The 27,249-nt window shown below is 38.0% G+C and overlaps 1 protein-coding gene across 8 annotated transcripts in view; it reads left to right on the top strand.

Moving 5' to 3' along the window:
- Positions 1 to 27,249, top strand: part of ARID1B (AT-rich interaction domain 1B) — a 334,357-nt gene that overhangs the window by 18,750 nt on the left and 288,358 nt on the right. For all 8 annotated transcript variants that reach the window (XM_074862776.1, XM_074862773.1, XM_074862778.1 and 5 more), the window contains exon 2: positions 14,838 to 15,032. In XM_074862776.1, coding sequence (XP_074718877.1) covers positions 14,838 to 15,032 — 195 coding nt within the window. The remainder of the gene's footprint in view (positions 1 to 14,837; positions 15,033 to 27,249) is intronic.

The following is a 27,249-nucleotide window of genomic DNA, read 5'->3' as shown; positions in this document are numbered from 1 at the left end:
GAGAATTGCTGAAATTTATTGATCTTCACACAAGACAGTTAGGACCATAATTGACTTGTTAGGCACAAGTTGTACAAGGAGCAACTCAAATTGGATGCAGAGGGAGGGGAGGGTAGAGGTGCTCTCTTGCTATGTGATGTTGCGTAGAGGAAGGGTGACGCTGTGTAGAAGATATGTTTGGTAGGGGGGATCGCTCTTGCCTGGTTCAGTGGGTACTTAGAGGGGTGTTTATATGGATGATGCTTTGAAGATGGCCATCTCCTCTGGTTCTCTTCTGCCCGTATCTCCTTTGCTGCATAGAGTACAGCACATCTCATCCTTACCTTCATACCTCCCCAAAAATAAGAATATGTAAACACTTCTTTACAGTATTTTAGCAGTTTCTGCAAAGATCAACGTAAATTTCTTAGAAACAGTTTTTCTTACGTAGCTTTACTACTTATGAAATGACTGGTTTGAAAACAATTTTTTGTCCTCTTGTTTTTTTAATCAATATTTCTAGTATGTTTGTAGTGTTATAATGCCCATGTTGTCTCGTTGTGCTAGAAATTGAGGATTATGACTTAAAATGAAAAGCAAGTTGCAGAAACAGAAGTCTTAAAATAGAGATGATGTAATAACCTCCAAATCATGGAAGAGCAAGGCTAGAAGGGACATCAGGAGGTCATTTAATCCATCTCTCTGCTCTGAGACAGGATAAGATAGACCTAAACCATTCATGACAGATGTTGCTCTGTCCTGTAGTAGTAACAGACTGAGCAAAAAGGAGTTATTTATACATATGCTTCCCCACTGCCCAAAGCTTTGTGTAGGCTGAACTTGTCATAGAATTGATGTGAGAGGATATGTGGATTCAAACAAGAGTTATTTCAAATATCTGAGTTGTTTCTCTTTTTTAGAAACTTAATGTTTTGTGTTAAAATAGTTTAATGATGTTTGTCTAGTTTTGAGTCTAATGCCCATTTCTAATTTTGCCTGGTAGTCTGTTGTTCAGGTGTATTTCTTCTGCAATGATTCTTTTTCTGTGTTAGCTTTGTAACCAGTGTCTCATCTCCTTGGGCATTGAGCAGTTTAGTTTAAAGATGTGTAGCATTTCCTTTTCATACTTGACAGTATTTCTGGTGTATAATCAATTTCAGTTTTCCTTTTTTTATTTGATTTCTTTTTGTGTGAAAGAGCTGAGCAAAAAATGAGGGGTAGGAGTGTAAAGGGAGAAGGGGAAGAATGTATTCAAGAAATCATAGTACTTGGCAGAAGAGCTGGGTTTAGCTGAAATGCCAGGTTAGATATGAAGTGAATAATGTGGCTTTAAGAAAAGATCCTTTTTCTTTGAAGAATAAATAGAATGTACGTTTCAGAATTTTACACATGGTATCTGCAGCTCTTTAATCCTAAATTGAAGTTTGCAAATGAGTGTCAGATGAATAACATCTTTCTAAATTGCACAATACCTAAAATTGGAATTGCAGATACCCTGTTGCTAAAATGTTTCTTCGGGCTTGTTTGCTATATTTTGCCTTTTAGTTATATCAGCTGAGAAACATCTGTCTTTGCTGCTAAATGACCTCTTCTGACTTGGCCAAGTGATTTTGACAGAATGAACTGTCTTCAGCCCTCATCAGCTGCAGGAAGAGGTTGCTGTAAGTTGCAGCCTTGGAGAGGTGAGAAAGATTAGATGTAAATACACTCAAATTGCTGTTTCCCTCAGAAATAGCTTACTCAGATGTACAGGGAAAGATCCCCATACCTGTACTGCTTCAGTGTTTATGAAGGTGGTAATTTTCTCCTTCTTCCCATTTAATCTGATTGTTAATTTTAATTCTGTTCTAGATTTGGTAATTTTAGGAAGTTGGGAATACTGTATCTTGGGTTGTGCCCAAAGGGGGGGGTCATTAGTCATGAATATCTTAACAAATAAAGGAGTTTCTGTGAAGTGCTTTTAGGAAAGCTATGCTGGTGTTTTCACATGGTGGCTGATGTGGGCTCTCTTAAGGACTGAGAAGTAAGAGGTGGGCATAGAAGTGGAAAGAAGCCAAGAGTTTTCAGGCAGACAGAATTTGAAAATAATGGTCTCTGCTGTGAGAGAGGGGAGGAAATTCTATGAATATGGCATAGTCAGGTTTCCTGTTAAGTTACGTTTTCTGGATGAGAAGTACTGAAGAAGTGGGTCAGCTTTTCTGCGTTCATATTTCTCAGACCAGATATGTCTCATATATTGATTTTTAATTTAATTTTAAATGGTGTGATATTAAAAGAAAATTATGGTTGTATATTGAAAACACATGCCTTCTTTATATAGAAACTGTAAGTTCTGGGTAGTAGCTATACTAAAACCTTGTACTTAATTCTGAACATCCAGAATAATTCTTTGTAGAGGTGTTCATACCCATGATTTAATCCTACTTCCCTATTTCTGCACTTGTACATGTGCATGTGTTATATACATGTGTTTCTTTGTGTTGAGGTTCTCTAGGATGTTTCAGAGTCTGCCAGTGGAAGAATTTGTCCCTTTTGTTGTGATTGTGAAAAGAGCAGTGAAGACTTAGCAATTTTTGCTGGCTTTGAGTGAGAAGTAGGTGAAGGCATTAGGGTTAAACCAGAGTTTGACCTGGTTTAAACCCAGGCCAGAATTTTTTCCCCGAGTGAGCCATAGGGAGCTTTGTATTAATATCCAGATATGTTTTTGGAGGTTTGTTCTGTAGAGTTCTTCCCAAATATCTGCAATTTTTTAAGTTTATTTAAAACCTGTGGGTATTAGAGCTGATAATATTTTTAAGTCAGCAGAGCTTTTAATTTTTTGCTACCATTATTTATGTTGCTTACATTTATGTTGATCTAAAAAACAATATTTTTTTTTTCTTGTAGAAATTAGAGCTTAAAGCTGAACAGATCCCTTAATACATTGAGTTTTTGAGTTGCTATATGTGTCTCTTAATGTGGCTGCTACATGTTAAGTGCACTAATAGTTCTGGAATTACCCTGTTGCTGGATGTTCTCATCACCACCACCTTTAAAGGGAAATTTACAACTCCTGTAATACTTGTCCTTCTAATTCTAAAATCCAGATGAAGTATAATCCCAAGAGTGTTGTTTTGCTGTTGCAATGTAATCTTTTTCAGATGATACATGATTTAGTTGGAAACAAATTAGCAGCTATGCATGCCTAAAGAAAGCAATTTAATAAACAAGATTTTTGTAAGACCTAATCAGAATTGTAAAATGATACTTGGGAATCAGTTACATTATACAAAAGAGCTGGTGTGAACGTAGGCATGTGTGTGAATTCATGGTTTCCAATCACATTGTTCTCTCAAGTAATACAAGGGCTTTGACCTTCAGTCTACTGTTTCTTCTAATTTATTACTTAACTATTAGATATTTTCAATCAATAATGAAAATTTCCACTCATAACTGTAGTTTGTCCTAGTGATTGATTTTAATTTTTATTTTAACTACTGAAAAAGACTTTAAATCACCTGCTGGTGAATTTTTGTTTGTTTTGCTCATTCGCAGAAAGTTAGTTCCATGTTCTTGGCAGTGTCTGTATTGATGAGGAAGATTATTATAAATGCAAAGTAATCACAGGCAGGTACTTAACAAAATTCTGTTGCTCCAGCTCCACAATGTGGGTGTCTAGCACCAGATTCATTATCTGTATCTAGTTGACCTTTGGACTGAGCTGATGCTGCTCGGTATGTCTCTGTGATTGGATTTTTATGATGTTGAACCAACACGATACAGAGACCATTATGGAATGGTGGTAAAAAAAAGATGAACCAGTTAGTTTACAGGTAATTATTAATATTTTGCACTATTTACAACCAAGTTTTTTCAGCGTCTACAGGAAACGGTTTTAGTGTAGAAAATATGTTACAAGAGAAGCAGTTTCTTGGCAGTTGAAGAAGTGACAGGGCTTCTGTTATAGAGCTGAGTTTGCCTTCCAATTATCCTGATCCTAAATATATCCTTTAGGAATTTTGCATATATTGGCTCTAGCTAGGGGCTTTCCCCTGTTTTCTTATTTCATTAGACCATTTCTTACCTAATTTAAAAAAAAGCTAGGGTTGAAAAGAGAAAATGTTAGATTAATGAGTAAGCTACCTGCTATGAGGCTAGAATACAGAAAGTCTGTGCTTTACACTTCTTTTTAATGTCCCAGTCTTCTATCACTTGGTGTGAGTAGGGTGACTGATTTTTCTCCTTTTCTGAGCTTTTTTTCCTCCTGGTGTGGCAGAAGAATTTAACTCTTAAAACTTTTTGGCAACTATTTCTCAGTGTGGCCAGAACTTTCTGAGTTTCCGTTAGTTTCAGTCTCATGTTACGGCTATGGAAAGGGAAAACTAACTGCTTTTATTTGCCTGGTGGAGTTTTCCATTCTGTTACGCTTTTATGCCTCTCTATCCCAGTACCCTATCTATTTTTTTAAGTGATGGTTGGGTTTTTTTCCTTATTTTATTCATCATGAACTCGGAGACCTGCAAAAAGAGAAGAAAATTGCATTAGAGTCTTTATACCAATGCAACTTATGCTGTGTGCCTGGAAGAGAGTGGCAAGGCACTTTGCAGAAAAGAGTGGAAGATAATCTTTGAGAGAAGTCAGGGATGAGAGAAAGAGCTGTAGGGTGGGAATGGAAGAGGCACTGTGTTTTCTAGAGTATCCACTAGATTCTAGTGTGGTGTGGACTCTGATTTATTCTGGAATTGTGTTTTGGTGAGGTCCATTACAAATGGCAGCAGTAGGTATAATTCAGTTTTTGAAGAGTTGTCATTTGCTTTTTCTGTAATAGTGTGATCTCAGAGCGTGGCCTAGAAATTTTAAATATGTTTCATTCAGGAGTACTTGATGAAATCTAGTGCGTAAGGTTGAATTTGAGATGTGGAGGGGCTTATTTTTGGACTTAACTTAGAAATAGGTCATTTTCTCAAAGGCATTAATACTGTTCCAAGTGATCTAGCAGAAACTTAAGGGGTTTTTTTATTTTTGAAAGATGTTTCCAGACACCTTTTTCCTTTTGAAGTTAGGTCTCTGAAAGTTTAGAGTACTTCGTTACAGCCTACTATGCGATTTCTCCTTTTTAAAACCTTGTAGAGGGTTTTTTTTTCTTCCTTAGCCTACTCGTTTCTGATTCTTAGCCCTGTCTCTTGTTGATAATAACTGACATCAGTCTCCCCAAAGTTTTCATGTCTTGTTCCTTGTTAAGAGTGCATAGAATACTTATGAGAGTGAAAACCCAGTCACAGAAAGGTGAAGTGTTGTGCCCATGTTTGCATAGCAGGTCAGCTGCTGAGCCAGGAATAGAAGCCCTGTCTTATGACTCAGTGCCCTAACCGCTGGTCTGTCCTGCCTCTCTGGAGCACTGGTCTTTTCCAAGAATGTAGTAGCGATGGGGTATACAAGTAGCTACAGCAAGTATAGGAGCTTTGCTTCCAACTCTGGTGGGGCTTTGAGGCTTAAAATACTGGGGGAGGAAAAAAACTTTCTAGAGGAGCTCCTAGATAAGTTCTGTAAAGTTATGGTTTGCTTTGCTCTGTTTAAAAACAAAAAAGAAAACCTCTAGTTTTCCAGAAGGTTGTGGAAAAAGTTCTACGTGTTTGAAAGTCAAACTCTGCTCTACAAATAACCTTAAGAGTGGCCTGTGATTAAATCTTTTGTATATTCAACAACAAACTCATTTTATGCCACCACAACTATGATAAAATTGAATTAAATGAACCTGCCTCTAAGAAAAGAGACTGCATAGCTGAGTAGCGCATTATTCAATGAATGGAAAACGGGGAGGCTGGCTGAAACGGCTGGGAAATGGTTTTAACATTCTATCAGGCTAAAGAGCAATTCTGTGAAATCACTATATTTGTTTCCCCCCTTCTTCCCCGCCCTCAATTTTTAAATAGCAGTGCTCTTCATACTGTCAGAATTCAGTGTTGTGACACCCCTACTCAAAAGTTATGACAGCAGTGTAATGACAGCTACTGCCTCTTGAGAATCAATCAGGCAATTAATTTTGTAAATGAAATGCTGATTATACAAAGCTTCACATGAGAGGCCCAGTGATTAAAATCAATTTAACAAATTGTTTCAGGTGGGACTTGATTAATAATTTGCCATAAATGCTGAGAATATATGACCAGCATACCTTTTTGTGTGTGTGTTAATATAGAACTATATATAACGCTTGGAGTGGAAAAAATCTGCAGCTAACTGTATGTACTTTTGGCTTGTGACCTAGATGAGATTGATTATACCTTTTTGTGGGTACACTGTTCTCCCCAGTGTCCATAATGTCACATTCTCAGCTAGTGCTCTCTCCAGCAATTAAATACATCTAACTTTTAATTTTATTTTTGCTAATAAAGCCAAGTAACTGAGAACATGTATTCAGATATGCTTGAATATTTATTAGGTTTAGGAAGATTTTTCTTTAAAATTTGAAGTGGATATCGGATTTCATTCATTTATTTCCCCCCCTACTTCTGTCACTTACTAGTTTTCAGAACTTCTGCATTTTCCTCACCTACTCCAATATTTCTCTGCAGGAAGCCTTCCTGTTGAGCTCCCCTCGTTCCATTCGAGGCTGCTCTCTGCTCCTTGCCTGGCAGACACTATTTTTAGTGCATCCTTTTCTGTCCATCTAACCCTGTGTTTGTGTAAGAGCTGTACAAAGTAGGTAAGGGAATTTTTTTCAAGTTCCAGATGGCAGCCATACACAGTGAGTGAAGGAGTTTACTTGTCTAAGAAGCTGAGAACCTCATTGCCAGACAAAATAGAAGTAACTGTATTCTGGGTGGGGCCTTTCTTTTTTTAACTTACAGTTTTCTGGGTTTATGAATGGATTTTCTCTTCCTTGTTGAGCCATACTGTTGGCTACTGAGGAGGCCTTAGGGCTGTGAGACATCATCTGGTGAATCTAGCCTGAGAACTTTAAGATACTATTTTCCCTTGCTACCTGCCTTGCTCTCCTGCTTGTGGGTTACTATTTCGGTAGCAGAAATGGCAGATTGAGAACTGTGCCCATGTTGCACATGCTCCAGTGCTAAATCTGTTGTATTAGTGTAAAACCACCCTACATGGACGATTTTAAGTTCAGATGCTGGACTGTGGATGGAAGTAACTAAAACGCGGTCACAATCTGGCATCAAGTAGGAAAAGCAGCTGGAATCAGTGATATGTATGGTCGCAGATAGGTTTGCTAGAAGACATGTGTAAGAACCCCTAAATTCTGCTACACTAGAAATTACTGCTTACTGTTAGCATACTGCTAACTTGCTGGGAAGCACTTCTGCTAGAGGCGTAGAGCTTCTGCATGCCTAAAGAAAGGTGTATGGAACATCCAAGTTGGAGAAGACAAATATAAAGACAGGAAGGTAATTCCTGAGTACTCCTGGAAGAAGTTTGAAATTAGGAAAGTGGGTTAGAGAAGGCAGCTGAGTGTTCAAGAGTGATGAGGACAGATGACACGCCTTCAGTTGACTTCAGAGCACTCAGGGTTTACCTGTATGCCAGCAGTTGGCAGTGACAAAGGCAGCTTGAAGGACAGCAGTTCTGAGCTGTATAGCTATATGAACTTGTCAGAAACATGGGATTGTTTTGGCCATCAAGTGTGATAAATGGGTATATTGCTTTTTGATGTTGTCTTAACCTTTGTGTGCACTTGTAGTGGCAATGGAAGAGGTTAGTTGTGTATACTTCATTAAAAAGGGGTTTCTTTGCTATGTTTGGTGTGATTTGTTCTTTCAGTAGTCATTTAGGTTTATCTATCTACAAAATAATAACTAGAGAATGGCTGACTCACTGACCTTCTGGTTTTCAGGTTGTGTTAAAGATGACCCAGAAGAAAACTGGAAAACAGGCATACATACATCCTTCTCCCCCACCCCACAGAGGCACTTGCTTGTGTAATTATTTGTAAGTGTTCTAGTGAGGAGTGGTTGATTTCTGGTGGAGTATAACTTTTTCCTCTTTTTAATTACTTACTTTCTGTTTTGAGTGGGAAATCTTTCTGCTGTCTCCCTGCAGCTGAAATCAGACAGTAATGCAGAGCCTTTAAGACAAGGAAAATTGCTATTTTTGTTAAATCTCTGCTAGTATATGCTGCTTCATTCACTGGATTTTCCTTCATCCTAGGCTTATGTTGAACTTGGCTTTGTTTTTGCTTATTGTTGTGTTTGTGCAACTAACTTTTTAAATTTAAATTTTAGTAAAGTACAGGCAGTAGACTTCCTATTTAAGAAAAATAGGAAGTGTGTTTGTCAGTCACCTCTCAGATTTTAATATTAATGTAAGTCAGAGTTTAATGATGTAGATTAATACTTTTTTAAATAGTTGTTTGCGTCTTTCTTAAATGGATATTTAAAACACACGTAATGAGAGTTGTGTTTTGATACTCATGCTTTTGTCGTGTAAAAACGCTGGCTGAGAAGTCCTTGTACATGTTCGTACAAATGATGGCATTATCTAGTAATGGATTATCTTTTCCCCAGTTGCGTCCTCATGCCAGCTGTGTCATTGTATTATAGTGAATACTTGTGATTATCTCTAGCGATAAATTTGTAACTTGGTGCCTGACCTAGAGCTGAGAGCTCCATGCCCATCTTTCTTGGAATGTTGGTAACTGATTGTCAGCTGTCTTTATTATGAGGTTTCAAGGCTTTGGTATTAATAAAGAGGCTTTTTTTTTTAATATGGAGACAGAAGCTTTGGCTGCAGATCAATGAATAAACAAAGAGTTATTGTATTCAGTAGCTCTAGGAGTTTGAGGGCAAGCCTACTTGAGAGTGTTGAGTTCATGTTGTTTTGTTATAGGCGCAAATGATGTAGCATTAGTTGTTGGGATGCGCTGTGGCTTATAGTCCCTTTAAATTGCAGTGTTTGCTGTTGTCAGCCAAACCAATGCTTCTTTCAGTTTTTTTGTTTAAACAAACAAAAAAGCACACTTGCACTTGGAGAGTAGTTATAGCTCATGTGAATACTCTTGTCTTGTAGTGAATTGCTCTGTCTGCCTTGTATAAGAGCTCTGCCACCACATTTGAATCCCACTGTGACCTTTGTAAAGTGTCTCCCACTCATCCCTGCCTCAAGACTTCAGTGTTGGGGTTCTTTTTGGCATCTTTAAATGGATAAGTTATATTTTGGAACTGTGACCGGTGTTGTTCACATTCATAAATGTCTTTTAAGTAAAGATTTTGGTGTTAGAAGTGAAACGCTTATGGAGAGCTTAATAGTATATATATAATGCATATGTAATATCAGTAATGTCCCAAAAGGAAGAGCTGATATATCTTGGTCAGACTGCTGCCCAAGTTATTCCAGTGTGCACCCAGCCTCAGATCTCAGTGGAGATGAGATATCTGGGAAACCACTGGTTAAATGGTTTACCTTTAGAAAAGGTAAAATTGAATATCCAGGTACTTCAGGGTGCAGTGATTTATCTGATTGTTTTGGCTAGGAGAATAGCAGAAGTGGTGATGATACCAAGTTTACAAATGGGTGTAGAATATTAATTTTTCTGATTCTGCTTATAGCAGGAATGATGAATTTGTTTATTCTTTTACACAAAACATTGAAAAAAGGAGCAGGTAACAGAAAAAGGTTGTCAGCTACTATTTGTAGGCAGTGTAGGCTTTTCTGTGTCCTACCTTAATGGTTGGCCTGTCAATCTAAAGACTGGGAATGAAACCTTGGCCCTATTGAAATCATAAGCAAACCGTCTGCTGGGTGTTTTAATGTGCTCACAAGGAACATAATAGGTAAGGACTCTTATGAAATGCTCTGTTCTTACAAAGCCTGATAGTACATGTGCAAATGAATCTGATACTGACACAAGATAGGCACTATAATAAAAGGGTTATAAATTATAATATTACTGTGGACTGAAGCAAAGAACAAGACTTGAGGTATTTTGAGAACTGCAGATCTATGCAAAGTTTAAATGAAATGCAGCAAGTTGAAGAGGAGGTGCGGAATCAGAAGCAAAAGGCAGAATCCATTCAGGCTTGCCTGACAGAATATGGCAGTAAAAAATAGCATGAGCAAACACTAGCTAAATTGGTAAAAAGGTAATGTGTATATTGGGAGTAAAATAGTGCTAGAGAAAAATTGGACCCTTCTGTAAAGGAAGGGAAACAGATATTGATGACTGCAATGACACTAAAATAAAATTTAAAAATAATTAAAACTTTGCAGTACAAAATGTAACAGAGTTAAGTCGGGCAAGGAAGATGTGAAAATATACACATCATCCATTCATGGTCATACATGCCCACTGGGTTTTAGAAGAATGTGATGCAGTTACAGCAATGCTGTCACTTTGGTAAACGTTAGAGAGCAGGTGTGGAGGGGTTGGTTGTTGATACCTATAAAACGAAGAGGTTGATACTTGTCATAATCATCCTGTCACCCAAAGCTTGTCTTTGAAAACTGTTGGAACCGATGTTAAAGAAAATATTTGAACTCAAATGTTAAAGGAACCTTCAGATAAGATTTAATACATTTCTCAACTAACAACTCTTTCTAAATAACTTTTCAAAATGTCATGGATGAAAGAAACTCATGCTATAAAAATGAAACTTGAAGTTTAAAAGAATGCTAAAGCTGAAAACTGCACATGCGTTAAAAGTTAGAAAAAGTTATAATTAAATTTTTACCTCCCCTGTATGGGACACACAGTACTCAATGAACAGCTGTTTCTTCTTTCTTTTAAGTGTATTGCTCCAGGTCTTTCCCACCATATGCTGTTCTGAAGACAAAATTCATTCTTTTGGAGAGTTTTCGATGGTATTGATCACAGTCATATTAAATTCTAAAATCAACTCTCTGGTGAAGAGGTGATTTTTTTTTTTTTTTTTTCCCCATTTTTACAGACGGGGAACTGAGGCATCACTGTAAAAAGTTTGAGTGGCCTGTTTATGATGCCTGTAGGTTAAATTTTCTGAAACTACAGCTTCTGAAAATACCTTCAAAGCCTGTCTCTCATCAAATTCAAGAGAGTTGCAGTTGTAGATAGGCAGTTTCCTCTTTAAATCCCATGATTTCAAGTCAGGAAATGAGGGATGTGTTAAATCGTTAGATTTTGAACATTTTTTGTTTTACTGAAAAACTGTGACAGATGCAGGGAGAAAATCCAGCTCTGCCTGAGCAGCACACAGCTACCTTAATGGTAAGACCACCTTCTTCTTTGTTCACTACTCATACAGTAAGTAAAGCATATGGTCCTGTAGCACACAACAGCCCCTTCACTGCGCTGCTCTCGACTGATCCCTAGAGCAGGCCCATCCACTGCCTGTGAGGACAAAAGTGTGTGACCTTGTATTTAAAGACTGATACAGTTATATCTGTAAAGGAGACACGTATCATGGTGCAAGTATAAGCTTAATTCCAACAGCTCCTAACTTCTGCAGTGGTAATGTTTCTTAAACCTGGGGAAGAGCTAGCTGTTTAGTTTTGTTTTGCCTTGCAGAAATATGTTGACAGCCACTGAGTCAGTGGTAGATGTCTTCACCTTTAGCTGCACTTCCACAGATGGTTGGGATCTAATCTGAAGAGAGTCAAGAATAGCAGTGGTGAGTTGCCAGCCTCTGCAGAGACCGGCCAGTGCGTGGGATGAGACATACTTCCTCACTGGATCTGTCTTCTCCAACCCTAAAGATGATCAGAGGACTCTATTGTTTGCTCTTTCCCCAGGACCTTGGAGGGAGGAGGGAACAGACAGCTCTGACAGCTAGGGTGGGTCTCTCTGGATTGATCCAGTAGTTTGCCTAGAGATCTTTACTGCCCTCTCATATTCAGTATCTCCAGTCCTTGATCATGATGCCTGACTTGAAGCATCCACAGTAAGTTCTGAGTATGCCCAGGTCCCTTGTTACCCATACCCAGTGACCACAGCCCCCTCAGTTACAGCGTTGTGTGGGTCACCTACAGCCCCTGTTGACTGGAGTTAGAGCGGTATCTCAGGCTCCTTATCCCTCCACCTTTCTGAAGTGGGAGGATGTCACCTGGGGGAAAGAGGAGCCGCTCACCTGGAGAGGATAAGGAGGAGGAAAGAGACAGCAGGCTGGTTAGAAGAAGGGAAGGAATGATGAAGTGGCCATGAGGCTCAGTCTCCTAACACACACACAAGAAACCTCCACCACTTGGAGGTCACTGGTCCAGAGGACAGAGACTCTTCAGCCTGTATCCATGTCACCTCCTGACCTTGTTTCCTCCTCTTCCCTTCAACTCTTCCTGACTCCTTTCTGTCTCCACTGCTTTTTTTAACCTATTGTCCCTCTTCCTTTGTCCCGTGAGGCTGCCTCACCGTGCACCTTGTAACTCCTCTGATGAAGTCTTGGTGTGCTGCTTACGTGCTCCCATTTCTCCCTCCTGTGCTCCTCATGGTCTGGTGACATTCAGGTGCGCTTTCTCGCACACCTCACCTTTCCTGAATGTCCAGTGTCACCCTGGCAAATTAAAATTCTCTGCCCTAAAGCATGGTATTCAAGAGGTATTTTTAAGTGTTTTATGTAAGAACATAAACGATGTATTTTTCTGTGACCTCATTCTAAGACATAGCTGAACTGCTTCTGCTGAATTTTCCAGAGAATTTCAGCCTCAGGCATACATAAGGCCTGGAAAATTTCAGCCTAAATGCTTGAAGTTTGGCAAAGTTTATATGCACCTGAAAGTAGTCTTAATAATGGAAAGTGTCAGACTGTTTTAGCTGTGTACCTATCTGCATTGTTTTATAATTATATTTAAGTGTTGGATGCAGAATTTAAAATATTACACCCAAAATGAATTAAAATTGCAGTTGAGTAAATGTTGTTATTTGAGTTGAGACCTGGAAGTAATACCCTGAAACAGAAGATGGTGGCAGTGAACAGTGCTGCTGGGCTTCATGAGAATCTCGTGAAGGAAATTCAAGACTTGCTTTGAACAAGGATTTATATTTGAGATGAATATGACAGGTGATGCACAGAATGAACATTAAAGTACAGAAATAAACAGATAAAATATCTTGGTCTATAAAAGGAAATTTAAGTTGCCCTCTGGGACCCTGTAAGAAGGAATCTCTAGTTCATCTGCTGAACCTTTGGGTTTGTGTTGCTTTTAGTTAAAAGTGTGGTGAGAGTGCATGATGGCCTAAAAAAATAAATAAAAACGAGAGTGTTGTTATGGGTCAGGTGGCCTCAAGTGGTTGGGGAACCATTGATTTTGGAAAGTATGAAATATAAGTAGTAAATTGCCCAGGGATGTTTAGTGGTGAAAAATAGAAACTTCTAATCTGACCACAAAGAAGCCAAATAATAAAAGGAAAATTGCTGAGTAATACTCACCCAAAATTAGAAGTGAATGTGCAGTTTGCTATGGTGGCAAAAAAGGGCTGTCCTCTTCTGAAGTGAAATGGAGGCGTTGTGTGAGGAGGAGGAGGTGGTTGTCATTTCCACCTCCTCAGGTGTAGTGTGCCCACATTTGGAATACTTTATTTGCTTGGGTGATATTCCTGGCAAACAGTATTGGTAAAAGGGTGTGAAGAGCCTGTGGAAAAGAGTGAGAAGGTTACTTGCAGGAAAGAAAGAGTAAGAACAATGTAATAGTTCATTAAACAGTGACTACTTTGGAGAGCACATACTTTGTGTGTATAGGGGAAGAAAGCTATAGTGTGTTAGTAGTACAAACAGCAATAATGAGAAGAAACAGGGATGGGAGGGGGGAAATGTAATTTATTGTCATAATAACTATTGCATCAGAATGTAATAGCCAGAAATTACTTGTAGAAGCTGTGTTACATAGGAGGCTTTAAAATGAACCTGGTCAACAGTATACTGTAGGAAAACATGTACGAAATGTGCTACGGGAAGGAATCCTGTTCCTGGTAGGGGGTGGGCTGGCTGGATGAATTAATAGGTCATTTTCCTTGGGAGGAGGAAGGGGGGGAGGATATGTCTCTTTCATGAAGATGAGATTGTGATAGGCTTTTTAAAAGCTTCCCCCCCACTTTCTTCCATGAATATAACCAGCACTCAGGAATTAAAAAATGGATGTCATATTAACAATACAGTGCTGTGCTTGACAAAGTATGATATTTTTTCTGGTTCAGTTAGTCCTTAGTAATAAAACATGAGAGTAATACCACACAATGGTTGACACCTGTCCTGAAACTGTTACAGTGCTTGGTAAGTGCTGCCAAAAAGTCTAAAAATAAAACTTCTCTCCCTTGCTTCCCCTCCCCCTCCATCAGTGACTGCAGTTTGGATTTTCTGAGGTCTATTAAGGAGGCAAATAAACTTCCATGTAAAATGTGGGTTATGACTTGCCTTTTGATCTGGAAACTTACTAATGCAAACGATAGCAATATGAAAGCGATGAAATATAGCGTTCTGTATGCATTGCACTTCTTGGAAAATTTATTTTCTTTCCACTTTCCCTTTTTTTCAAGGTAAGAAAACAGATGTTTTCTCAAGGTTAAATGGCTTGTCCACTACTTGTGTCAGTCTTGATAGACATGGTTTTATTTATGTTTAAACATTAAAGTCAGTGATGCTAATCAGTTTACAACAGTATACTTAATTATTTCTTAATCTGAAATTTATTGGGCAGTTTTTCTGTAGGTAAGAGACAAACTGAAGTTTGAGTGCGAAGTTATTATTGTTTTTTAAATGCAAATGGAAGTCCCAAACTCAGCGTTCAAAAACTCACCTAATTAATATGAGAACCAGGGTATGGTACTTTGCCTGTTTGTATGTCCAGTCAGTATTTGATGTTATTGAGAAAACACACGTGTAGTTTGTCTGCAGTAAGCATGGCTGTTCCGACCTTTTCCTTTCCATATCTTGAAGTATTTCTTTGCTTGTGTTTAACAACAGGGCAGCCCAATGGATCCAATGGTCATGAAGAGACCTCAGTTGTACGGCATGGGCAATAATCCTCACTCTCAGGCGCAGCAGAGCAGCCCCTACCCTGGGCAGTCCTACGGCCCTCCTGGCCCCCAGCGCTATCCCGTGGGAATGCAGGGCCGAGCCCCAGCAGCCATGGGAGGAATGCAGTATCCACAGCAACAGGTTTGTGGAGGATTTTTCTGTGTTGCTTTGGTTTCCCTCCTCTCCTTTGCTTCCTTTCTGACACTGTGGTAATACAGAGGGCACAAGAAACAAAAAAAAAAAATCAGAAATAAGTGTTTCTCGTGCAGAAGGAGGGTGAAGGACTGTTTTAAAAGTAAACATATTATGTTGACAACGTGAATGTTTTCTGAAACCTCATACAGTCAGAAAAGAGTTTAGTCTGTTGCTGGTATCTTTTTGAAGTGAGAAGTATGTCAAACGCCATAATTTTTCTTTTTTCTAGTTGACATCATTTAGCCTTGTATGTTTTTTGTTTTTGGGTTTTTTTGTGGGTTCATATTTGTTTGTGGGGTTTTTTAAAATTCTCTTTATCTCTGGCTTAGATTTGCTTAAATGTAAGTTGAAAACGTAGAGCTGACATCAGTGCAGCAAGACTGGTGTCCAGTGCATACAAAAGTGTTATGTATTTATATCAGCTGTTTGTTGTTGTGTTGGGGTTTTTTGTTTGGTTGGTTTTTTTCTCTCTTCCTTTTAGTAGGAGCCTGTAGCTTTTCCCATTTTTTCCCCTAAGTCAGGATGTTTTTTTTTTTATATCAGAGGATATAGAAATGTAGGAATCTCCTTTTATCTACTTGGATTTCATTGTTGAAAGTGACCTCTTCTGCCTTTTTCCTACCCTTTTAAAAAAGGTCAGTTCCAATGTTCATACCATATACTAAGGAGGATACAGCAGTTTTCTAGAGGTGGGGATAAGCCAAGGTTATCAAGAAGTTACGTTTTACTAATTTTTTTTTTAATTAGGAATGTGAGTGTAGACAATGGGAGCTCTATACTTTGAGCACAACAGAGTAATAGCTTGATCATTAATGGGAAAGAACACTTACACAACTGACTAGTGGCAGATTAGCTTTTTTAATGTACTTTATTGTTAAATATAGAGAAGAAAAGAAAATTTTGGACTCCCTGGCAGATAGGTGCCTGTCTAATTTTTGTTATCACCCATTCACCAGGACAGGCTGTTAATCAGGTGGTTAATTAAATAACAGTTTCAAATATTGTAGTTGGGTGAATAGTACCATTATTGACAGTCTTATTTTTTATTCTTTTCTGTTGTTAAATAGATACTTGTAAGGAAGAGATTGTTTAGTTTAGAAATGTCAAACAATATATTTGGTTGCTAGATTCAGACAGCAAAGCATTTTGTCAGTTGTAAAAGGAGGAGAAATTGAAAAAAGGAGGCTTTATTTTTCTCTGTGTAGCTGGAGCCAAAATGAAGTTATTAAAACATATTTTTAATTTTAAAATGAGTTATTCTTCGTTATGTGGAGATGAGTGTTGAATTTTCACTTCATTTGCTAATTGCTTGATAATTGTAAATTACCCGTCAGCAGGCAGTGACCTGGCACAGCGATTGGCTGCCGGCCCTATCCGTCTTCTCACAGCATTAATATAATTGGCTGAGCAGCAGCACAGTTCTGAGCACTAATGCTCTTTGGGGAAAAAGTGAGAGGATAATTATGACATTGAATTTTTATTGAACGGACATCACCACCTAGGCATGATTTTGTTTTGGACAGCCTCCAAAGCTTCGTGTGTTTGGTTTGTGAACCTCTAATGATCTGAATCCAGTTCTTTTCATATTGCTCATATATTACCACCTTTCTACAAAGGATTAAAATGCAGGAATGCAGGTTTGTAAATTGAATTGCCAACTTACCAGCTGAGTGGTAAGTTGTCTTTGGCACAGGATGCCACAGTTTGATTCCTGGCTGGATTTTTACTCCTGTGACATGAATATTAAATAATGAGAGCCTAGCTATGCTTGTTAAAATTGGCTGTGTAGCATGTATCTACTTCTAGATATAATAGATATAAAATAAATAATATTGCCAGAAGTTTCAGAAGATGAATCTCAGCACTTTCTGGAAATTGGAGTCCTTTACAGTGTCACATTGAATTTGTCAAGATAGCAGGGCACTTCCAAAAACTTGAATGGTTAAAAAATACTGGGCCTTAAACACATACACTGCTTGGATTTAAGTATTGTGCAGAGAGAGCATTGGGTAGATGGATTATGAGGGCGGAAGTGCCACACTGTAGGAAGAGTGGGAAACATCAATGGGAGAGGTTGTTCTTAAAATATTTTAAGTTATAGTCTGCTGTTGCCCAAAGATAGCCGAGGGTGTCAGTTCTGTTTCCTTGGATGAAACGAGCAGGCTTTTTGTTAGACTGTGAAGATTTTTTGAATTTTGAAGAAGACCTTGAAATGTTAAGTCTGGCTCTTTGTCAGCAAGTGTTGTGGCTTGAGGTTAGAACTATGGGACTTGACAGATTTTAACTTGCAGGCTCTGCTGCAGGATGCTGCAAATGAAGAAATAAAGATGAAAAACAACACCCTAAAGATCCAGCTAAAATTAATGGAAATGGTAGCAATGAAGATAATTGTCTATATGTAGGTAGCTGGTCCATGTCATGTTGCAACAGAATAGTGTGTTCCAGCCTTCAGCCCAGAGGTGGAAAAGCTTGCTTGTGGTAAGAGAGGCCTCTGGCATAAGCAGTGAAAGATTAAAGAGGACGAAAAAGATGAAACGTTATTACGTGCAGTCATTCTACGTATCTGCAGCATAGGTGTCAAGCATAGCCTGCTAACCTGTTGAAAAAGTGCTGTCTATGTAATGCTGCAGACATTCTCTTACAAGTAACTGTTTGGTCTAGGCATGCTTGATACCAAACAGGAAAGTAAAATAAACCCCCCAATTTCTTAACATTCTGTGTGGGAATCACAGAATGTTGAAGTGAGTATAGAAAGTATGGGATATGCTTTGTGACATGACTGCAAAGGATGCTGTGAAGAGAGAAAACAGGTCTCCTAAGCATTTGAGCTTGGAACTCATCTCTCATGAGTTATCAATGATGAGCCCTAGAACAAAACACTAAGCCTTATATAAGGGGCAAAATCTGCAATGCAAACAATCTTGTTGCATCACTCACTAATATAACTAAAGATAAAGGGGTTGAGATATATACGTAGGCATGTAGGAAAGAGGTAAAACTGTGATAAAGTTAATGGTAACCTGATGTTTTCTCTTTCTTCTCCAATGCTTGACAACAGAGATCCAGATTTATCATGTGAATATGGGTGACAGCTTGTTGTGACAAAATGCTAAGTGATTTGAAGAATGCTGCAGCATTTTGTCAAATTTTAAGGGCATGTCCAGTTAACTCAGTGTGAGTCAAACTTATAAAGCATTTGGACTGATTGGGTAAAATCGTCTTAATGGATTAGGAGGTTAAAAACCAAATTATTCTGCACCTGTATAAAAGGGGAAGTATAAGAAAGGAAGGTGTTACTAAAAGAGTCATACGCTTAATTTATAGGATTGCAACTTGACAGTTTATGTTTCTTTTGTCAGTAGGCATAAATATATATGGTGAATGAATGACTTAAAAATCTCTTTAGATGTTGTTAGGAAACTTTTGGGTTTTCGTCTCTTTCCTGTCCTTTCAGTGGGAGGGGAGGGGAAGGAGGCAAAGGAAAGCTGGGAGCAAGTTGGCCTGTGCCTATGTTGTCAGTCTTCAGCATGATTGAAATGCAAGTTGCAACAAGGCCAGTGTTTGCATCCCAAGGTTTTAAAATGCTGGTCTTGCATGTAAATCTTAATACTGCTATCTCATAATCTCATGTACTTTCTCTCTTGGTCTGCATGGGATGAATGTAATTTTAGGATTATTAGCACTCCTTACCCAGGACTCCAGGGAGATCACAGTATGTATGTAATACCCACTTACAGGGTTTGGAATGTAATGCCCAGTATAGGTTTTGTATGTATAGGAATGTGTATTTTCTGTGTATAGGAATGTAATACCCACATACAGGTTTTGGAAGTTTTCAGCAAAGTCTGAAGGCTTGGATTTATGAATATATTTGAAAGAATCGAATGGTATGATGTGCCTGTTTAATCAGATGATTATTGCCTAATTGATTTTTTTTTTTTTAGGATGCATTACAATTCCTTGTGTACTTGATGGACTGGAACAACAACTTATTGTGTAAATAGGATTGTGTTGCTATAATGCATAGTAAATTCTTTATGAAAGATAGTTGCGTGGATAGGTACAATAGCCATTCCTAATAGCTGTTTAAAATGGAGTGTTTCAGTACTGATCATGCAGTTGTCTTAGTGCCTTGAGCCAGCTTGTAGTAAGTCAGTTATGAGGCTTGAACTCGGTCTATTCTTTCTCCCTTTTTTGCTGTAGAAATACTCCAAGGTGAAAGGGTGCTAATCACTTGTCCCTTTAACATTTTTAATATTATTGATTTATAGGATTCAAAAATAAATGTTGTCAGTGTTCCTGTAGGTTTAAGAGTAGTGGTACTGTAAATATTCAGAGAAACATTTTTCCTTTTTTTTTTTTCCTTTTTTAATGTACAAATTATTTTGAGGATTAAGGAAAATATACTGCTTGCTTTTTCTTTTTTTTTTTTTAAGTCTTATGTGGCACGTTTCAACTTGGAGTAACTTTTCTAAAGGGGCAGAGAAGTTGTAAAACCTCTGGGAATGTGCAGCAAGGATTTATTGTAATGGAAACTGCAAGTCAACCAGAACTGCAGCAGCACCAATGCGATTACCTCATTTAGGAAAGGGTTTACAGTGCTCATATTGGGTAATGTCCCGGATTGGAAATGTCGAATTTACGCCAAGGAAATCAATTGGCTGTTGGCTTGGCAGGTAGAGTTTTAAAGCTAGCAAACACAAATGTGTTTACTACTGTGTGGCTGGTTGTGTGTGTATTACTTTTTCTGAAATTGTTTTAATTCTAGAAGATTGCAGTATGCCAAGAAAGTGAGGCTTACTGTCCTGTTATGCTCTGAATCATTAACTTAACATGTGGATGCATACAGCGAATGCTAGTCAAGTGATACGTTTGTCGTCTTCTGTCTGTATAATTGCCCTTACCAGCTAGAGAATATTGAATAGATTGCAGTTTTTTGTGCTCCTAAGCAGCTTTTAGCACAGTTGATTTTAGTATTGGTTAAGGGAGCAGACACAGAAAATAAGCAACATTTTCATTTCTTAGCCTATTTATTTTGTGAGAACAGAGAATGAATCAATATGATTGAATCTCAGAAACAACCAGCAGAGGACAAAACATTGAGATGTGTTGCTTTTTCTTAAAGATTGATAGATGCATTTCATATACACACATAAAAAGGGAGTGTGAAGCTTTGATCAGCGTGTGCTTCAGAAGTATGTTTTTCCAGATTTTTTGTGTGATTTGCCTTGGGGTTTTTTGGGGGGGTTGTTTTTCTTTTGTTTTTTGGGGTTTTTTTGGGTGTGTTGTATTTTGGGTTTTTTGTTTGTTTTGGTTATTTTGTTTTGCTTTTTTTCCTGGACACTTATTTGGAGCTCTCACTAGTAGATTATGGACATCCTTAGTAATTCCTGGAAAGCAGAAAGGTTGAAATTCTTAAAGAGGAATCTTTTCCCAACTTCCTCTTCTATTAAAAACATGTAATTACTTTGAATTAAAAGAATTCCTCAGTAAAATTTTCTTTGAATGATACATCTGCCATCCCATTGAACTGCTATAAACTTCCAGAAAAAAAACCATCAATAAAATAATAATAATATACTTCCTGGAGAGTGTAAGGTTCGAATCCTTCCTTTTATGAATCAGAAAAAGGGACAAGCAGTCACAGCTATTTGTCTTCCTTGTAAGGTCATCTTTAAGAATGGATCTTTTGATGGTCAAGTGTTAATAATTGCAAAGAAAAGTTGCTGTTCTTTGTCATGTAAAGAAATGGGGTTTTTAAATTTCAGATTTAGGAAAATGCTAAATACTGTGCTTGTGCAGACTGTAGGAAAATGTTTAGTGTGGTTCTTTCTTTTGGGTATACTAAGCCTCATTGACTAAATTGAAAAAAAGGCTGCTACTTTAGTTCATGGCAGGATAAGGCTTTATGTTGTATTGTCTCCTTTAGAATTATCCCTTCTATTGAGTGTAATTCACTCTATAGAGGGAGGTGAGCACAGATTACAGATAATCACAGAATCAAATTTGACATAAGTTTGGGGTCTTTATGGTAGCTTAGCTCTTCATCTTAATGCTGGTCATCTGAGATTGTTTACCAAAGAAAATCCCTAAAGTAGCAGAATTGCATTATTATGGTAAATAGAAACATTTCAGTAGCTTCTATCATTTCTTTGAAACTGTGTGGAAAAAATGTAGGTTGAAAAGGAAAAAGAACAGATCCTTCAGCTGGCGAGAGAAAGCTTGGAAATGAGACGGGGTCGACATTTTTATCTGTTCAATTACTATGTACTGATGTTCAGTAAATGCTAATTTTTACATCCATCCTGGAGTAAATGGCAATCTGCATTTGTACAGAAAGTGTGTAAGAGTCATCAATGTACTATGCCAAATAAAATGTATTTTTGTTACTGCTAAATGATTGTATTTCAGTTGGAATATTTAATAGCTGTAATCACATTTGTTATTCTGTTTGGAACTGGGGGCATGAGAGAGGAAAGCATGTGAACCCTGTGTGTTGGTGTTCTGAAAAAGGTTGCTGTTAAGGAAGCAGCAGTTATTTTGTTGTTGAGAACTTGGTTTGCTAGCAATATTAGCTGTCATTCTACACTGGAGTTAGGCAGGAAATAGATTTTGGTGATCAGAAGTGGAGAACAGAGGGCTGTTTGCTGCTTCACTAGGAAGATACAAAATCATTTACTTATGAACAGCTCGTTTTACATGGCAGCAGGAGACATGAGTTTATTTACATTTGAAGTAAAATAAGCATCTTGCTTTAAGAAAAGGCTGCTGCATTACTCTATTCAACAGCTGCCATATAATGACTGCACTAGGAGGGTTTTAAAGTGTAGGTAAGGAATAATTAACTGTTACCCTAATATTGTAGTCATAGTAGTTTTCTTTTAATAATATTCATCAAAGAATAATTGACACTCCAAACTACTGAAATGACATCCAGACCTATCATGTGCATGCGTGGTAAGATTTTTGTAACCATACTTTCTGTAATGTCCCTGAGGGACAGCTCAGCTTTTTTTTTTTTTTTTTTTTAAGTCTTGGTATAAATTTCTCAGAAGATACTATCAATTGTCTGTAAATTTGAACTTAGTCGGAGGAAGTGAGGGAGGCAATAGTGTTTGCTTTTTTAAAAATAGGGAGTGTGTTTCCCACAGCTTGAAAATAGGGCTGAAGATAAGAAGGTGAAACCTGCCTGAAGTCAGTGGGAAATTTGCTGTGACTTCAGTGGAGCTACCATTTGACTTGAGGGCCACGTTGTTGGGGCTGAGTGACTTGTCTTTAGTTGATTGATAGCAGCATAGGCAGAATCAGTCCTCTAAGTCAATTGAAGAGAATTCAGAATGGGATGGATCAGTACCCTCACTTTGGTGACCCTGGGACAGAATAAGGTAGCTTTCTTCTTGGAACAATAGACCTTTTGGGAAATACCTGATGTTTCAGTAGCTCAAGATGAGACTCCTATTGCTACCAGCAGCTTTTTTTTTTTTTTCCCTGAAAACTAGGATTTATATTAGATTTAGTTTCAGTATAACTTAAGTAAAAATCAGATTTACAGCAGCATTAGTAAGTACTGCAAAAAAATCAAAAGCGTTTTCTACACCTTTTTTAATGTAGTCAGTCTTAAATGACATTGGGTCCCATGTAGTATAATCAAAGCTTGCTCAGCAATCTGCTTCAGTTTTGTAAGCTTTATCACCTAAAACATTAAGACTTTTGTGGGAGCAGATGAGTTATAAGATGTCTTAAAAAAATAAATAATCTTAAATATGTTAAAAACTACTAACATTCTCTGTAGGTAATTTTTTCTGAAACTCATGTTTGTTTATATATTGCATTGCTCCTTATAACTGTACTAACTGGGCGCATATAAAGATCCTAATGTAAATACTTTAAGCTTTTGGTGTTGTTTCTCAAGACCGATGAAAAAAAGATTTAAGAACTTAAGGAATATCTTAAAGCTACAGCTCATTTAATTTTTGTAGGCTTTTATTCTTCTGCTACCTTGTGTGACCCCATTTTTGGGTCCTTCTCTAGTACTTGTGCTTCTTATTCATTGCTTTGCCCAAAATAGAACAAATGTGTTAAATGCTTGCATCCTTGTATTTGATCTCTGAATTTTATAATGTCTTTTGGGGGTGGGGAAGAGGAACAAGGTGAAAATCAGTGTCATCTTTATTTCTGTGTCTGCTCCATCCTTTCCCTCCTTTTGAACATTGTTTCTTAGTAATGCTTTTTGCATTTCTATGTTAAGAACAAGGCACATAAACAGGTAATAAACAATTTAGTGGCTGGACGATATTAGAAGGCATGTTTGAATCTTGTATTAAAATACACCTTCTGGAAATTGAATGAATTTGGCTTTGGTATATATGTCAAAGGGACAAATTACATTTGCTATTAGTTTGTTTCACAGAACAGTGATGAAGAGATTTCTGCGTATTTCTTGGCAAACTGTAATATAACTTGTCTTTTGAGACAAGAGTCCAATCAAAATAAACAGAGTTTATATAGCCACTTAGGGAAGATGTTTTAATTATAGAAGTAATATTACTTATCTTGAGTCTATATACATACATGTGTTTTACTGTCCACGTTGGCAAATATATGTGTTACAGGACAGGTTAGCAAAACCGCCTTGTTCTTTTTACAGGATTGTCTGTCTCTGAACTGTTTTTGTGCTGTGCAAGTGGTGCTCAGTAAAAACGAATACGTAAGAGTCCGTGCCAAGAACTCCTGTGCATGGAGGAAGCAGTCAGGGCTGCTCGATAAGGACCTCTGCCTTGAGCTCCTCCTGCCCCTTCTGAGTAACTCCACTGCTTGCCTCTGCTGTCCCTCTTAACTTTCCGAGCTTGCAGCACTGAAAATTAGCATGTGTTTTGATTCTTCCACTGTACTGGAGAGTATTTAGGAGGACAGATGCAAATTGACTGGTTTGTGTTTTTTCGTTGGTTTCATTTTATTGCTGGTTGGCAAAACCGAAGAAAATCGGAGGCCAAGATATCCCCCTGCAGGTTTGGGAAGTGTGTTCTTAATAGATTTATGGCCCTTTTATGTTTGGAAAGTTGTTCTAGAGAGGAAACTATTATTTCTAAAACGAACCTTAAGTTCTGCAGAAAATGATACTTTAGACCTTGCGTTCACCAAGGAGAAAATCATACTTGATGTTGGAGAGCAGGCAGGTGGGTTTTCAGTCCTCTGAGGTGATGCTGTGTGAAATCCCATGTATCCTTCTCAAATTGAAGATTGTTTTATGACCTGTGTAAATTTGCAGCAAGTGGTGAAGAGTAGATTCAGTAAATGCCAAGACTGTGTGGGTACTTGGCCTTTCTTTTTTGATTTTATACATTACAAGAAAAATAATGTTTTCTAATATTGCCTTAGGCCTGTAACGCAGGGGTTACAAGAGGAGCATAGCCACAAAAAGTAATTGAAGAATAGCCAGGAAAAGATCAGATATACTTTGGTTGTATCGGGTGTAGGCTTTTCTTTCTTCTTTCTCGCTCATGTTCTGTCATCCCATTTTTGTCTTTCACATGTAGAACTGACTAAAAATACGTTCCTATTCTTGGTGTGCATTAAGATCCTGTATAGCAGAATAAAAACCTGACTAAATATCAGAACCCAGTGTACGTGTGAGTTGCTGTGTTTTTACTGGAGTTGCTTTAGACTCGCTTGCAGGAACTCTGAAACTTCTGCTTTCTGTAAAGCTTTTTTTTTTTTTTTTTTTTTCAAAAAAAGAGGTTTTAGCCCAGAGGATAAAATTAGTTATTGTTATGAAACCTGGTTGTAAGGCTGTTGTTTGTAAGAATGTGGAAAGATGCACACTGCGTGTAATGTTCTGCTTAGTGGAGAAAACATGTTTTTACTTGAAAAGTATTTTTTATATGTGGACCTGATCTTACGTATTCCACTTCCAGCTGTAGGCAGGAATGACTGTGTCCTGAATCCTTTCAGGTAATAAATGTAAGTGTCCTCAAGATTTTTATACCTATTTGTTGAAAGAAAGGACAACACACTTTGGCACTTGATAATTCTGTAGTAATGAAATAGTGCGAACGATAGGTTTTTATTGCATTGTGGTTTTGTTGGGTACTTTTACTGTCTCAGAGATGCAAAATTTCACAGATTATCTGGCATTTTCAGTACCATCTATGAAAAAGGGGGGTGCAAAGTCTTAAATGATAGTTTGGTAAGATGGGTGGAAAGGAGCCCCGGACCAGTAGAGAAGCAGTATCACTGGTGCTGGCAGTGATTGTACAAGGAATGTTCATCCACTTCCTGCATGTCAATAAAAATGCAGGAGAGCACCTTTCTTGACACAGGGGTTGCTGAAACATCAGTGCTGTCTTTTTTTGCAATACTCCTGTGGATGTTTTTGCACAAAGTGGTATCTGTCAGAGCTTGAAATACTCTTGCACAGTTCCCTTTGAACAGGTAGCACAGGACAAGTTCTAGCACATAGCTGCTTGACATGGGGCCGCCTACCGCGGGGAAGGAATGCCTTGCTTACATACATCTGAATTGATGTGCTAAGAACTGTGCCAGTCATTTTGCCGATTACATACTGGGCTGTAAATAATTACTGAACTTCCATTTTGGATCATAGCTTTTTTCTTTTTTTTCTTTTCTTTTTTTTCTCCCCATTAAAGGAAGACAATAGCAGTGGGAAATATCGAGGATGCTGTAACTGTTTGTGATTAGCCTGGAGATATTTTTACAGTGAATCTAACATAAATCTGCACATTTTTATTACTATGCTGTCTTTGTTTTTGGAATGCAATATTTGCTCTCCTTGTGTTGCTTTCAGTAGTACTGTTCATTTAGTAATGCACGTGGTGTGGAGTATGTCAAATTACAATTGAAAACAAATATTGTGAGTGGCTCACCTAAAGGATGCAATAAGAATAGAAAGACCTAATATTTTCCTTAAAGAGATGCCTTTTCTTTGTTATTTTCATGCACTTGGCAAGATATTATAGCCGATATTTGAACAGTGATTGAAAAAAGCATAGTCTTGTTTTTGCGCACTTGCTGGAATTCTTTATCTATGCTGTTAACATCTTGTTTTGGAAATTGAGATATTCAGATACCAGAACGTGATATGCTGTGAAAATCCCAATTGTGCTGAAAAGGGCAGAATGAATTGGGCAATAGGGCCCCTTGAAAGGATGTGAATTCACTCTCGTCCCATAATTTTTCCTTCGGTTGAAGTCAGTGTAAGTGCTTATTGGAGCAAGCAACATACAACAGTATATTTGTGTGCAGTTGCCTCGGGGGATTTTTCTCGTCTTTTTTTCTTAAGATTCCCTGTCTTGGGGCAACTTTCTCTGTTTAGCTGCAGGTGAAATGAGCCTTGGAAATATATTTGTCAGCTGAGGCAGAGGTGCACATGTTTGCCCTTACTGCTACATTAATATTGTTAGTTGTGCTATATTTCCTCATGGAAATATAAGTGAGTAATGGAAGCCTGAAATCTTGTTCTGGATAGAGGTGTTATGGATGCTTGGTCAGTATTCTGCTTGCTGTCCCTTCTGGGTGAGGAAATGGTATTGCTGGGGGTCTCCCTTTGAAACCCTATTTGTGCCATTAGCTCTCCCGTTGGTTTACATGATTTTTAGTGAAATTTGCCTAAGGTTGTGCTATACATGCCAATTTTGCCCTGCAGTTTCCAACTGGAGGCTTCCCATTCGGTGAGGAGTGCTGCCTTCACAAGCAGCGGGAGAGCCTACCAGCCCTTCCTGTGGCAACCTGCCCCTTCTCAGAGTTATTTAGTGGAAAACTGCAGTGGTTATGAGCTGATCTGTCTCAAAGGTCTCTCCCTTCTGCTTGTGAGACAGTCAAGGTAAACATAGTGACAGTAGGGCTGTGGAAAAATCTGCACCTGTATTACAAAAAATACATCATGACGCAGCAGTCATTTGGATGGAAGTATGTCTTGATAACTATTGAGTTACCATCTGAAAAGAAGTGTGCAAATGCAAATCTTAAAAAAAAAAAAAAAAAAAAAAAGACAATCTTTCTCCTGAATGAAGCTGGTGATGGTATGTGACTGGCCACTGCAGATTAGTGTCTTCACCTGGGCTTGGCTCCTTGTCAACCTTTGGACACCCTACAGTACCCCTAATTTAGAATATGGTACTTCCTGAAACCATACTACATATTGAAA

Source organism: Strix uralensis, chromosome 3 (genome assembly GCF_047716275.1).
Source record: "Strix uralensis isolate ZFMK-TIS-50842 chromosome 3, bStrUra1, whole genome shotgun sequence".
Taxonomy (NCBI): Eukaryota; Metazoa; Chordata; class Aves; order Strigiformes; family Strigidae; genus Strix; species Strix uralensis.
Note: the sequence above shows the minus strand (reverse complement) of the source record. Positions and strands in the feature narration are given on the sequence as shown.